At 44.6% G+C, this 16247-nt stretch overlaps 1 protein-coding gene across 6 annotated transcripts in view; it reads right to left on the reverse strand.

Moving 5' to 3' along the window:
• LOC147031115 (nectin-3-like) overlaps positions 1-16247 on the reverse strand; it is a 141731-nt gene that overhangs the window by 15610 nt on the left and 109874 nt on the right. For all 6 annotated transcript variants that reach the window (XM_085875852.1, XM_085875849.1, XM_085875850.1 and 3 more), the window contains exons 7-9: positions 16075-16219; positions 14588-14666; positions 10611-10685 (exon numbers count right to left, since the gene is read on the reverse strand). In XM_085875852.1, coding sequence (XP_085731978.1) covers positions 10611-10685; positions 14588-14666; positions 16075-16219 — 299 coding nt within the window. The remainder of the gene's footprint in view (positions 1-10610; positions 10686-14587; positions 14667-16074; positions 16220-16247) is intronic.

A 16247-nucleotide genomic window follows, 5' to 3' on the forward strand; every position in this document is an offset into this window, starting at 1 on the left:
TCTCAAAGAACTGTCTAAATGCTGGCGAGTCTGGCACTTCACTCAGGCGGAATGGCATGGACAGTAAGCAGCCATCTCTCTTCAGGACTGGTCTCCCATCTCTACTGCCCCTGATGTTAACTCAACCTGGGAATTCTTCCACAGAAACCTGCTCTCTCTCTCTCTCTCTCTCTCTCTCTCTCTCTCTCTCTCTCTCTCTCTCTCTCTCTCTCTCTCTCTCTCTCTGTCTCTGTCTCTGTCTCTGTCTCTGTCTCTGTCTCTGTCTCTGTCTCTGTCTCTGTCTCTGTCTCTCATACACAGATTCATCCCATCTCATCTTCAATTATCAAACCCTTTTCCCATCCATGGTACACCGAATCCAGTGGCGAGGCAGTTGCTCTAAAACAACTTTGCCTTCTCTTCCTGGAAGGCTAATCCGACCGAAGGCAATCTCAGTAAATTCCAAAAAGTCCACAACAAGTGTGTGCCCACTCTCAGAAGAGCAAGAAAGTAACATCTGTCCAATCCCAAGAGTGAACTTTCAAACTTGTCTCCCTCCTCTAAAACCTGGTGGTGCCTTGTTAAGTCCATCTCTGGTGTATGCTTCCCCTCCATCCCTTCCCTCTCTTCAAACAGAACCCGCAGCCGACTGCTCATGAGAAGGCCAAATGCCTCCATTCTGTGTTTGATTCCAAATCTTGTGTCCCCAACCCCTCAGTCTCTGTACCCAGACACCCAACTATCCATTCCATTCACACCCAACTGTTTCCCAGTACTATCCATTCACACCCAACTGCTCCTGGACTTTGTGGCTTTTGCACCTGAGAAAGTAGAGACGTTTCTGGGAACCCTTGACTGATTCAGCAACTGGACTGGACGCCATCAGCCCACGAGTTCTTCCCGACCATCGATAACCGGACACAAATCCGTGCGTCCTTCTAAACTTCCAGTTTTCCCTCCTTGGAGTTTCCTTCTGTATCCATCTCGTCCCAGGCATGCGTGCTTTGCTTCCTGCTTTTAGTGCACTAGCTCTTCCAAGAGTCTTGACTATGTATACAAAAAAAAGGGAATCGACAAAATAAGTGCATAATGGACAGTGAGGGGACTAGCTCGGCCATAACCTTAGAGTAAAGAAGAGGAGAGTCAGGGTGATATAAAGTCAAGGTGGGTCTTTCACTCAGAGTAGTTAATGCATGGAATGGTCTCCCTGGAAAGGTAGTGGTAGCAAAAAGAGTAGATCGACTTAAACTGGAATTAGACAGGAACTTAGAGGCATCCGGGAAAGAGCGGTACAGGGATACTCGGCAGGGATGGTAGGTAGCTGGTGTATCAGGATGGGTGGGTGAATGTATACATGGGTCGTGATTGTGATGTCTGTGTGAGGCCTCGTCAAAAGGTGAATGTGCTGTTGTCATTTGTTCTTCCTTCTGGAAGAACCATCACGTCTCATCTGGAACTTCCTTTCATTCGTATTCTCTCTGGTGTCTCGTCCAGCCACGACACAAATAAAAAACACAACAACGGGTCAGCCGCTCTCTCTCTAATCGTCGCTCGAGCGATGGACCATCTTTGGTCCCCGAACTGCTGGCCACCTAGCCCCTCACCGGTTTCGCCCTGTCGAGTGAGGGCACCAGCAGTCCCCCTCACCGTCATCATTCACACGTGTAACCCGCGCGATCGTTTCACCTCCTGCGTGTGTTCCTGGATTGTGTTAGTTCCACATCCTCCATGTTGATGTAACAAATGACATATCGATTGGTCAACCAATGCACAGCAGTAGGACAAGAGGTACTTATCTGATCCACTTCCATCGAGAATCAAAGCCTGGATGAGACAACACCTGGCTGATAAAGGTGTGATCAACCAACCAACGAAAATGTGAATTTGCCACGTGTAGTGTTACGATCTCAATAGGGAAGGTTGGATGGTGGTGGTTAAGGGGGGAAGGGTGACTTATTGTGTCAGTGAGTTGATTCATTCATTCTATACAAAGTCCAGAGACACAAGTAATATACTTCATACAATTTGCATAATGTGTTTGTTGTTTTAGATTGTAACATACTTTTGGCTCTTCCGCATAGTCTTTAACCCAGGGGTCTCATCGTGCACTAAAAGACAAGTAAATGTAAAATGCTGGGGGCTACAGTCATCATTGTTGGCAGCTTCGTGGCCATTTCTGTATGACGTGCTAAATGAAAACAGTTGGCGAGATTCAGCAACAGGGGCATTATTCATTGTTCTGAGATGGTGGGAAAATTTCTCATCGACGATGACAGGGGCAAGATGGGCTAAGGCAACACCCCACCCCTCCCTCCTTCCAACTTTTGGTCATTCTGGTGATGCCAGAGGCACAGGCAGGTGGAGGAAAGGTGATGTAATGACCTCTTCCTTTTAAAAAATATACAGTCGAGGCTCATGGAGGTGTGAGAACATAGCCAACTTCGAGGTGTGGTTTGACCAAGAAAGATCATAGCTGAAAGTGTGGCCCAAATGTTTGAATGTCTGAACTTATTCAAGAGGATTGTTATGAAAGTAGATAGGGGGGTTTGCCAGATGGTCCTTTCAGAGAGAGAGAGAGAGAGAGAGAGAGAGAGAGAGAGAGAGAGAGAGAGAGAGAGAGAGAGAGAGAGAGAGAGAGAGAGAGAGCGTGTGAGATTTCTCAGGGTTGAAAGACAGATTTGAAGTGTTTGACCAGCTTGTGATTTTTTTTTTTTTCAAGGTCTGAAGAGAGGGAAGAGACTGCAGCCTGCCTGAAGGATGAGGGATGTCACGGCAGAGGGTGGAGTCATCAGCAAATAGATAAAGAGGATTTTTCAGAGACTCAAAGTGATCACTGATGAAGATCAGGACTTCAGCCTTAGGGCACTATATAGTCTTGGCAGAGAGAGGAGATGAAAGGATTCCATTGAGAACCACACATTGGCTGCGAGAGTGGAGGAAGTCAGAAAGCCAAGTGTTGATTTGGCCTTGGATGCCAAAAGCAGAGAGCATGGTGGGGTGCCAGACTGTATCAAAAGCAGGAGATATGCCCAGAGAGACGGCCATGATCTCCTGTCTGATATGGAGGGCCTCCATCCATTGTTGGGAAAGCAGAAGCAGCATGTTCAAAGTAGAGTGACGTGGTCTGAATCTGAACTGCTGGTCAGAGATCAGGCCACTCGATAAGGGGAATGATTTGACGTCTACTGCGACGAAGGATTCCATGACCTTGCTGAGGAGTTGAAGTAAACTGATCGGTCTGGAGTTGAGGAGGCAGTTTTTGCACCTTGTTTATGTAATGCAGTGATGTTGGTTGATTTCCAAGCAGATGGAAGATGACCTATGGCAAGTTATAGGATGACAGGGGCAGAAGAAGGATGTGCAAGAGCAGCAGAGCAGGTTTTTAGGACACGTGAGCCGATGCTGTCAGAGTCCAATTGCCTAATCAGAGTCGAGGGTTGCCAGAAACTTCTCAACCTTCTCAGGTGCAAAAGACACAGTCCAGGAGCAGTTGGATGTGACTGGGAAGGGTGGGTACAGCAATCGAGTGGTTGGGGACGCAAGATTTGTAAGCAAAGAAAGAAAGGATTGAGATATTCGGCCTTTTCACAGGTGGAGTCGGCTGTGATGCCATTTGAAAAGAGAGAAGGGATGGAAGGAGAGCATACACCAGAGACTGACTTAACAAGACGCTACCAGGTTTGAGAGGTGGAACACGAGCTTGAAAGCTCATTCTTGAGATTGGACATACATTGTTTTCTGGCTCTCCTGAGAGTGGACACACACTTCGCTGATGCTGACATCAGTCAGATAAGCCTTCCAGGTGTTGGAATGCAAATTGTTTCAAGGCAACTTCCTCATCACAGGATTTAGTGTACCAAGGGCAGGAAGAAAGATGTGATAATTGAAGACGAGATTGGATTAATCTGTGCTTAAGAGAGAGTATGATTTTGTGGAAAAATTCTGAGGCTGAGTTAATATCAGGAACAGTAGACAAGGGAAACCAGTCCTGAAGTGTGATGGCTGCCTGCAGTCCCTGTCAGTTTGCCTGAATGAACTGCCAGACTTGCATGATACTCTGAGGCTGTTGTCAGATTATAGTGGAGAGATGTTGACCACCACAAACACATGATCCGATGAACAAATTGGAGTTGCCGAAGAGCAGGAGACATTTGTAAGGAAGTTCATCATCAGAAATCTGGGTGGGAAAGTTCACAGATTGAGTCGGTCCCATGGAGTCACAGAAGTCCTTTGCTGAAGACCCATGGCTGTTGAGAGAGGTACCAACACCCAGCCAATTGGAATGTTGAAAATTGAGATCACCACATATGAGGAAGACAGAGTTGGGATGAGTGGTTAAAAGTTGGTCCACGTTGTCTGAGAGACAGAGATGGAGATGGAGTCTTCACTGCTTGGAGGACGGTAAAACACACAGACACACAAGAGGTGGTTGCAGAGCGGAAGCCACAGCCAAGGGTACTCCTCGCGTTTGGGAGGTGAAGGAGCAATACATGGAGAGAGTGAGAAATGGAGTTATTGATGTACAGTGCGTCTCCGCCACCAGGACGGGGTTCAAGTCGATCAAACCTGGCACGGTGCCGAGACCTCGGCACGTGACAGTACCGTGGGGGTGAAGTTCTCAAAATGAGTGTGTTGCGAGTTTCTACACCTGATCCCTCGCTCACTTCCGAACCTGAGGTTGGAAATGTCAGTAGATTCCAGTAAAGTTTCAAAAAAAAAATAAAAAAAATAAAAACATCGCAGAAGATAATATGTTGAAAGGGAAAGTTATTTCGGAACAACTTCAACAAAGGTACACTATCATCAGAGACACTCATGATGCAAAAATCTAAACGTCTCAAGCAGCGTCTCTCGAGCACGAATCAACAAAATACACTTTCCGTGCCCTTGAGTTTCAATGCACCTCACACGTGCTGCTCTCATGACACATTTGTGCAGGAAAATGAAAAGGCATGAAGCACAAAGCAATCGCTCGTGCACACAAAGAGCGCAAGGATTGCAGGAACGCAGCCCTTCGATCCAACTCTCCTCCCTGGAAGGATAAAAAGGTAGTGCCTCCCCCAGCCACCCACGTGATCGCCATGCTGATTAAATGGAGCGTTACGATAATTGTCCTCATTTATCGTGTGTCGTGCAGCATGTGGTGGCGGGGAATGCTCTTATTGTCTGTGCTTTGTGGTTCGTGGAATTATTATTTTTCGTCTCATTGTCGACCTCGCGTGCTGTGTAACGGGGAGTGACCAATTATAATTCACTCTTTGTTACACCTCCTGACACTGAGATAGAGAATGCGCACAGTAACACTGCACTGGTGTCCACACATGGGATCGCGACCGTGTCACATCCATGACGACACAAAACAATCTTTAACCAAAGTAAATATCAAGAACAAAATTCAATTTGGGATTTTCATATATATATTCAGATCGCCAAGGTGTTGTGCCATGAGATAGGGTGTGAGGGGGAAGCATTCTCATTGAAGTGGAGCACACAGGAATTTTTTTAATCACTTAAAAATGGGTTGTGTGTCTTTATCGTGCGAGTTATGTCTTTGTACATTTTTCGTTTATTTGTCCCACAAAACCTCTGAGAGCGCATAATCATGTTACTGTGTTGAAGGATCACCAATCGGAACTGTGAAGTAGGAGGATGCGTAGTCTTGGACTGGAGGGGTTTTAGGCCATGGGAAGTGTGAGAAGGAGTGAACCAAAAAATGCACACCAAAATGTGAATACGAAAGTGGACCTTTCCCATTGGCTGTCACCAAGTATACCTGCCCCATTCCTGTTTCAGTCATATCTGCGATTAAAAAAAACAAAAGATGATGGGGCTTTGAGTGAAAATCGATGTAGACGTACAGATAGGGGGAGGGGGAACATATTGGATAAAATGGACAGAGAGAGAGAGAGAGAGAGAGAGAGAGAGAGAGAGAGAGAGAGAGAGAGAGAGAGAGAGAGAGAGAGAGAGAGAGAGAGAGAGAGAGAGAGAGAGAGAGAGAGATAAAGGGGAGTGACAATAGACAGAAAGAGAATTTTGAAGAAGAGAGACAGAAGGGAGTGCAAAGTTTCTGTTGTCTCAGTTATTCCCATTATTGTTGTTTCCGAGCAAAACCTGTTACAGGCAAAGTATCGGAGAAGTGGAACTACAGAATGCCTTTCCATTTGGGTTATTGTGAGAAAAATCATAATAGGTTCAATGTTGATGTTCCATTATGAGACATCAAAGAGGTACTGGAGAAAGAAATGCACTTTTCTGTGTTTTTTGGATTTTGTGGATCCACATAGTGTGACAAAGGACAAAGTGCAGGAGAATGGAAAGGGAACAGACTTTCAAGGAAAATCAGAAAAGAGAAAGGATTGTCGAACAAAGGACGAGTACAGACAAAGGATAAGAGTCATAAAAGTAAACATTTTTCAAAGAAATAGAAGGTGTTTAATCTCAATATCACCATGATGAATCAAAGCCTGGAGGCCGGTGATAAAAATACAAATGCAGATCACACAGGAAAATACAACATTGACCATATCTACATCTCAGCACTCTCACACACCACAGTATGAGTGTTGTCTCCTCACTGCAAATTATGCAGCTAACTCCAAGGAGGAACATTATTGAGGGAAGTGGCAGATAATGGCCTGCTCTTTTTGAAGGGCATCATGGGATTTTTCATGTCGATGAATCAATTCAGAAGTCTTTTGTGTGACTCGGCCAGTGTCTGAATTGAACTGCTGAGCTATAATTAGAGCGAATGCTCCAACCGTTATGCCACCGAGCATAGATAATAATTCACAATTGATATGTTCAAGAAATGGCCGAACATTCTGACGTGTGGACAAGAATGCCTCCCCTTTTTGGAGCTCCTTCGGCATCATGGTCTAGGATCACCGGGCAATAGCAATATGTATGATTCAGTCACTAAGGCTTGAACGTTAAGAGGTTTATTTAAGTTTCACATTCTTTAGACCAAACTTTCAAACTTCCGAGCAGTGCATCGAGGAAGCAACAAGGTCAAGATGCTTTTCAGTGTGTGTGTGTGTGTGTGTGTGTGTGTGTGTGTGTGTGTGTGTGTGTGTGTGTGTGTGTGTGTGTGTGTGTGTGTGTGTGTATATGTATGTATATATATATATATATATATATATATATATATATATATATATATATATATAAATATATATATATATATATATATATATATATATATATATATATATATATATATATATATACAGTAAATATATATATATATACATCGTAAAAATTTTATATATATATATATATATATATATATATATATATATATATATATATATATACACAAATATATGTACATACAAATATAAATATATACAGTATATACATATATATATATATATATATATATATATATATATATATATATATATATATATATATATATATATATATATATATATTGTGACGAATTTGGAATTCGATTGCACTCAACATACAGGTTCCTTAAGCTCAGTTATGCCGATAAGTTCATGTTACCGAGATAGTTCACCTTCCATTGTTTAATGGGCAGAAATCGATTAAGTGCGCTGCGAGATTCAATTTAATAGTGAGGGAGCGATTATAACACAATGGAGATGCCCCTCCCCCTCTTCTGCGAAGAGGAAGAAGAGACCACCCGTCCCGTGATTCATGACGTCAACAACTCCCTCCCACCCGTGGTTGAGCAGGGGATGGAGCATGAGGGCATGAGTCACGCCGGAAGCGGGGGAGGGGGCTGATAAGAATAAAGAAGATATACTCTGCTTTGTTCGTGCTGGATTTTTAGTAGACCTTCGGGTTCTGCTTGGCTTGGGTTAGGGAGGAGGCTTTTTGAAGGCTTTCTGCTTCGGCTTGGCTTTTAGCAGGCCTTTGGGTTCTGCTCGGCGAGGGTTGAGACTTTTGGTTCAGTGAGCTTCGGTTCTGCTTGGCGAGGTGGAGGCTTTTTGGAGAGCTTTTTGCTTCGGCTTGGCTTTTCAGCAGACCTTCGGGTTCTGCTCGGCTCGGAGTTGTTGGTTCGTCAAAGAGAGAGGCTTTGTTCATCGGAAGAGAGTTGAGCTGGATGCCCGGCTCGGAGTTCTTGGTTCGTGTTTTGAGAGGCTTTGTTCATCGGAAGAGAGTTGGACTGTTTGCTGGGCTGGCTCTTCTTGGTTCGTGGAGCTCTTTGTTCTCCGCTTGGTTCCGGCTTGGTGCAACTCATCGGCCTCATCTTGGAGGTGATTCTTCGAGATAGCGACGCATCGACGCCTCGTCTCACCAGCACGTGTTTGGAAGCGCGAGAGGATTCGCTGGAGCTCGGGAAGGATCGCGGCTCACGGCGATTGGATCCAGCTCCCTCTCGCCCGGGTCCGAACAGCTTGAAGACCACACGAGGTGGAGAGGTTCGAGATAGGTTCTGGGTTTCAGCTCATCTGTCCCTCCGAGCTGGAGTCCGTTATTAAAGGCATCAGCCACAATTTATTGGGTGTGTGTGTGTGTGTGTGTGTGTGTGTGTGTGTGTGTGTGTGTGTGTGTGTGTGTGTGTGTGTGTGTGTGTGTGTATGTGCGCGCATACGTACGTGTGTCCGTGGGCCCGTCTAATAAGTAGGAAACTGTTAAGTGCTTTGTGTGCTGTAAATGATTGCATTGCATTTCATACAGTCGGTATAGTTCTGCTCTTACTTGCTTCCCTAGTTCCCCATTATTATTAATAAATACCCCAATTGTTCAATGTTTTCAGCTCGTCGCGTCGATTCTTTCATTGACTGAGCATTTCATGTGCTGGGAGTTAGAAAGGCGTTGGTTTGCCGTAAAAGGGGGGACATTCGGACCGACGGTTCTCGGCAATTAAGCCACTCGGAATCACGCACGTACAGGCTCGCTTAAGTGGTTTGTTTCGGATGAGTTCCGTGTGTGTGTGTGTGTTTTCATTATATATATATATATATACACACACAAATAAATATATGTATATATATATATATATATATACACACAAATAAATAAATATATATATATATATATATACACACAAATAAATATATATATATACACAAATAAATATATTATATATATATATATATATATATATATATATATATATATATATATATATATATATATAAAATAAATTATATATATATATATATATATATAAAATAAATTATATATATATATATATATATATATATATATATATAAAATAAATTAATTATATTTATATATATATATATATATATATATATATTTATATATATATATATATATATATATATATATATATATATATATATATATATCTCTTTAAAACCACTCACTGACTGACTCACTAACTGACTGACTCACTCACTGAATGACTCCCACACTGACTGACTGATATTAACGTTAATTACCTTCGGGGTGACATAGAAAGCTGACATTTTGTGTGCCCATGGATATTGAAGCTGATAAGTGAGGAAAAAATCACAGAACCGTCAGAAAGCATTCGTAGACGGAGATATAAATAAATGGAAAAAAAATGAAAACAAATGTATGAATAAAATAAATGCAGGTGAGTGACCCGAGACGATGGGGGAGCATGGTGATTTTGTGTTGACGGACATCGAAGCCAATACACAGGGAAAAATCACAGAACCATCGGAAAGCATCCGTAAATGAAAATATAAACAAATGAAAAAAAATAAATGAAAAAATAAATGCAGGTGAGAACCTGGAGACAATGGGGAAGCATGGCTCATTATTGCTTACAATGTGTAAGCATACCCTGTTAGTATGTGTACATATTACACATTGTGTAAGCATATGAACCACGCTTCCCCATTATCTCAGGTCACTCACCTGTATTTGATTTTTCCTTCATTTATGTTCTATTTTTTTTTTATTTATTTGTATTTTAATTTACGGATGCTTCCTGACGGTTCCGTGATTTTCCCGGTGTATCGGCTTCAATGTCCGTCGGCACGCAAAATTAACGTGCTTCCCCATCGTCGCGGATTGCTCACTTGCATTTTTTTTCATTTATTTATATTTTCATTTTCGGATGTTGTCCAACGATTCTGTGATTTTTTTTCCTGGTGTTCCGGCTTCGATGTCCATCGGCTCGTAAAAATTTTAGCTTTCTCCGTCACCGAGAAGGTACTGCTCTTTAATATCAGTCAGTGAGTTCGTCAGTGGTGAGAAAGAGCTTTATATATTCGATGAGGCGAATGCTGTCTGTCTGTCCCACCCTGAAACATGGAAATACTCAGTGGAGAGAATTAATTATTCAGTAAAATTTGCTTGAAATTATTCCAAACCTACAGGTTGTAATTTTTTGAAACAGAAAATTTAACCCAGGCAGTGTATAGGCAACAGGCCGCTGCCTCGATAGCTCCTGAAATTATTTTATTTGCTGTTACGAAATGTATAACCTCTCATTTTTAAGCTCTTTCAACGAGTGCAAGAATAAAAGACTTCCTTTCTTTTTTTCTTTTGTTAATATTGTGGTATTTTAACCACGGGCTTCTGCAAGCACCATTACAACGCGAAAGCTCGATTACCAATCATTCAAAATCCATCGGGTACGAGTCAAACTAATCTTGTCCCAAAATTGGGAAGCTGTTTTGCCTTTTGCCAATCATGTGCCAGTTTCAGTGTGGCCTTACCGTGCCGTCCGTATCGTAGTATGGAGTGAGTTTTGAAGCTTTCTGTCCCGTGACATCCGGTTCAATGTTCAGGGGCTGAGGATGAGAGAGGGACAGGGCCAAGTTTAAACACATAAAATATGTTCCTTAATTTCATTGAAATAGTTCATGGAAAAGACATGGAAGTACTGTACCGTACTCCAAACCACCAGATGCCAACTCAAGTTACAGGAATGTCCTCATGCATACACCAACATCATCGACTGTCCCATCCGAGAGAGTCTCTGCAACATTTTAAGTGTGAAGCTTGTGCGGCGTTTGCTCCTGGGCACAGAGCTCATGTTGCTAAGACCACACGTTCAAATCGCTTTGTTATCCTGCACTGCATTGTCCATTGTCTATGAATATCTTTGTAATTCATCGAAAAGTACAGTGATGTCCCCTGATGTCCTTCTCCTACATACATGTGATATGTTCACAAGCTCTTCCATGAGTCTCAGAAATAAATATTAAAAAAAAACAACACAAAGCAGCGGGAAGAGCAACGTTCTTGTCGTTGCTGTTAGCGAATGCACATCGGACTGGGATTTAACTCTGAATTCAGCCCGCTGGTTCCATCATTACTGACGGTAGTTTATAGCTGGGTTGACGATCGAGGCAAGGCTCGATAGCTCGGAGTGGAGCACGCCTACACCTCGAGGCCGTCCTGCCAGCCCAGCACGAGCAATAACAAAGGTAAAGCGCTAATTGCAACAGCCTCTTGGTCATCCATACTGGTGGTGATCTCGAAAGGGAGGTTCGCATGAAGAGTTTGTTTGTGGAACTAATCAGACAAGGCCAAGAAGAGACCACATGATACAAGAGAAAACACAAGTGGTGGCCATGGGGGAGGCAGGGGGGGAGGAAGATAAGTCTAGAGTCGTGATGTGCAGATGAGGGAGGTGGTGAAGCCACAACAGCGTGGCGCGGAAACGTCTGCTTGTTTGGAGTATTTTGCATTTAAATCTGCTGTATTATTTACACAGTTGTGCAATAAACATACAGTGCATGAAAGCAGCATCACTGTGCTTCCAGAACAAACGTTTAGAATGTAAAATCCCTTCTTCGCGGGGTGGTGGTGTTGGTGGTGAAGGTACACAAGCTCTCCGAGGAAGGAGAGATTTGGTAACACCAGGCCTAGAATACAAATCAGCAGAGAAAACGAAATGAACCCATGCCGCTGTTTCTCCACGTGCCATGACATCGTCACCCTGGCCTACTTTCAAAGCCCCCCTCACACGGATCCTTTCGCTAAACCTACACACCAGCTGCACGTCGTTCCAGATGCTACCAAGTGCTATGAGGCCACGATCTTGTCCCACAGACATAGTCGTTTGAAATTTAGCGGGAGAACTAGTCCACCCGCGTAAATCGTACAAGCAACATTTGGCGCCCCCATCCAGAAAGGAAGGAATGAAACGGACGGGCCGAGAAATTGTAAACACGTCTTTTGTCCTTTTCCATCATGAAAACATGTCCGAATTCTTCATCAAAATGAGCAAATGTACCTGCGTCTGATGACTAATGTGAGCCGAAGCGATGGAATGACAAGTTGAATAATGAAATGTGCCAAAGCTTTTTGATTGGAGGCCTTAAATGGAGGCCTAAAGCTTTGGAATATTAATACGAGGGAGATTGATTGCCAGTGGTAAAGGAAAAGGGTCTACCGACATTGGGTACGCCGATCTCAGTTAGATTTGGCCTTGCACAAGAGGTTGCGCAAGTTTTTAACCGATTGCCGTGTGGTTAGAGAGCCAGTCCAATTAACCGCCATTAAGTGTGTTGAAAGGTGGTTCGGGGCAGCGGGACGGCTCAGATCGTCGTGTCTTTGTCTGGGCTTGTCGGAGTAATCGACGCATCAAAATGGGACGCGTGAACAAAACGGACGACGTGGACCGAATGGCCTCATCCTCGGATTATGGAGAAGAGACCACGGGCTCGACCTTTGTGCGTTGGAGTCAAGTTGGTTCGTCGTCGGTTGTTTCAAACAGTGGAATCGTTCTCCAATGCACGACGCGGAGTCATGTTCGGTTCGGCTTGATAAAACGTCCGCATCACGACAGGCCGCAGACCACGTGGCTCTGGAACAGCACTTTACGCTGGACGGTGGAATGGGTGGTCGTGCAGAAGAACAATACTCGGAAGGTGCTTCGCTTGCAGGTTGAGAGAAGGCGGTGTCAGCATGAAGGATGTCCTAAAAATAAAATGTGCTGAACACGTGCTTTTGGGATTCCTTGGTAAGAGGTGAAGAGCGACCTTGATCTCAGTTGTGGGTTCAAACGGCGGTGTGACATGAAATAAGGTCTCGTGTCCGTCAGGTGGGGCATGACCCTGGCGGGCTTGGAAGTTTAAACATCCTGTTCCAGATGAATGCACATCTCTACATCCACCTTAGTATGCACCAGGCCTCGTCGTGGGCCTGCCAATCCCTTCAGCACAGCCTAACGACGGCGTAACGTGGAATAAGGTCATGCATCCTTCGGGTGGGGGAATGATCCCGGCAGGCTTTAAAGTTTAAACATCCTGTCCCATATGAATGCAGATCTCCACATCCACATCCACATCAACGTGCTCCAGGGCTTGTGGTGGGCCCGTCAATCCACCACAGACAGCTAAGCAGCTCGGTTTCATTGGATCCTTCCATCAGGCATGTCCTGACAACGTGAGAAAAACCCGAATTCCATTTTCACAGTCGGGAACACCGAGTGTCCTTACACCAGGAGATGCCTGTAACGGTCCTGCAGGGGATCCGAATCAGACGTGTTGAGGAAGATCTCAAGAGCTGCACAGCATGAACAATAAGATGGAAAATGCGGTGGTCAACAAAATTCTGGGAATGTTTCCAAACAATCAATACGAGGTGGAGACATGGACCCGGTGTCCTGTTTGAACGAGACAAACATATTCCGGATGAAGATGTGCAAAATGACAATGCCAACAAGTCTCAGGAGCTAATGGGAAATGTCTCAAACCAACTGCATTTGGAGAGAGCCATGGGACGTGCGTTCCACATTGAAAAGTAAATAATCACCTGCAACGGTCGGTCACGAAACCGATGATGGAGTGACTATCAAACGCCATTTAATTATTATTATTATTATTATTATTATTATTATTATTATTATTATTATTGCCGTTGCAGACTGGGATTCAGTTATTAATTCGTCCTGCTTGTTTGTTGCATCATGAGTGAGGAAAGGTGCGTCCGTCCCACCTGCACTTCGGTGTGCAGGGATATGGATTTCGATCAACGTCCCGGCACACGGCGTCCCAGTCTTTGTGAAAGACACCGAGGGATCTTTAAAGTCCGTCGGAGACCAACGTCGGTCGACGTTCCCCGGTTTAACGTCGAATCCGTGGGACGGCGTGCTCCATGACGCAACACCTTGCCAGTGAAACATCGATCTGAGAGTTCAAAGTCAGGTCGAACCCAGACGTGGCAGCTGAAAGGTGAGTGCACTACCTCCGAGACATCCTGGCCGGCCCGTGCTATTGAATAATATTAATGGAGAAATGTGAGCTGCGATTCGAGCACATGACGACAAAATAACCAAACATATGAAGCAAATTATAAACGAAGGGTGAAGGTTGTGGGAGGAAATGTTCAAAGGAACGAATGGAAGGAATTACAACTGTACATGTCGAACTGAAGGAACAGAAGGTGAAGGCAAAGCGACATGGCGATGTGAGGAAGCCAACATTACGGGATAATAGTAAATGAACAAAGTTACAAAATGGGACAAAGTGTGTGTGTGTGTGTGTGTGTGTGTGTGTGTGTGTGTGTGTGTGTGTGTGTGTGTGTGTGTGTGTGTGTGTGTGTGTGTGTGTGTGTGTCTGTGTGTCTGTGTGTGTGTGTGTGTGTGTGTGTGTGTGTGTGTGTGTGTGTGTGTGTGTGTGTGTGTGTGTGTGTGTGTGTGTGTGTGTGTGTGTGTGTGTGTGTGTGTGTGTGTTAGCCTCACTGCGGATATATCCGTGACATGAGGCGAGCTGGCAGAGGGCTGACTGTTTGGGAACTTGGTGTTCAAATCTCCATCTGATCTGTACGTACACACACACACACACACACACACACACACACACACACACACACACACACACACACACACACACACACACACACACACACACACACACACACACACTGCGTTCATTTCACATCCCTAACATGAAAACATCTGGATTGTTACACCGCATGTTCATACAAAGTACTGAAACCACCGCAAACTACCTATTGTAGGTCATGGTCCAAGCACTGCCCAGTTATACGGCGAACACAAACACTGTTCAATCGAAACCACAATACGTGGTTGTTGTGCGGGTTTTGGACTTTAATTTGGATTTTGCGAGCGTCGTGCTGTCCTACAACATCTTTCTTATTATTATCATTATTGTTATTTCCTCTATTACAACGTGCCTCCTCCAAGGCTCAAACATTTTAACAGACGTGACTGTTTATAAAGGTTAGACGATAACAACATAGCCATTGTTAATAAAAATGCCTTTCTGTTTGACATTTACAATAATTTAGAATGAAAACAATAAAGAAAAACATGTTTTAACAACTCCAATTTTACATTAACATTTCACCTGCAATCAGTTACAAGTTCCCCTCACGCTACCACAACTACTCCCTTTACACCTTCATAACTACCACTCTCCTCCCCAACTACAACCGCCCTTCACCCACATCACTCCCCACCTCCACCCCAAATACTATCCCCCTCCATCCTCATAATTACCCCCCACCACCACAACGACAAACCCCCTCTACCCTCATCACTACCCCCTCCACCACAAATACTAACCCTCATCCTCACTACTACCACCTGCCAGTGTGATTATAATCCAGTATGTGCTGCCTAAGCAGTCTCCTTGGCTATTGGGCACCATCCTGAACGGGTCCTCGACTCCGACCCAGCTGGCACTCATTTTGCCAACCTCGGAAGGATGACAGGCAGAGTCAACCCCACCTGGTATTAATTCAACAGCCGAGTGAGATTTGAACTCATGACCCTCAGATCCCTAGCCCATCACTCAAGCCATCAAGCCAACACCAGGCAAAAGTACCCCTCCCCCTCCACCATAATTACTACCCCCACCCTCTTACTACTCACTCCTCATCCCATTAATACTCACTCTTCCACCTCCACTATTAGCTCCCTCCACCCTCATGACTACCCCACCCCTGCCTCAACCGTGCCACCCACATTAATACCCCTTCTACTCTCCCGTCACTACCTCCTTACCTTCTACCCGCCTCCTCCCCCCCCCACACTTACTCCTCCCAATCAGCTCCATCATTTCCACCCTCGCAAATAATCTCATGCAACCCCTCCCACCTCCTCAACTGCCACCCTGGCTCAAGTCCACCAGCACGCCTCCCTTCTTTCACACTAACCCTCCCCGACCACCTCCTGCCCTCTCCCCACCTACTCCCTCTTTGTACATGTGCTCAGCTGGCTTGTGCCGTGTCCGCAGTCTGCAACACACGATGGCTGTAGTGACAACAAAGGCTATTATAAGCAAAATGGCTGCCACACCACCCAGGAGGACCCACACACCGCCACCAGGGGAGGTCCGTGTTGCCTGAACTGATGGGAGAAAGAGAGGGGAGGGGGT

This window comes from Eptatretus burgeri, chromosome 3, assembly GCF_056783735.1.
Source record: "Eptatretus burgeri isolate ZD-2024b chromosome 3, Ebu_testis_v1, whole genome shotgun sequence".
Lineage (NCBI taxonomy): Eukaryota > Metazoa > Chordata > Myxini > Myxiniformes > Myxinidae > Eptatretus > Eptatretus burgeri.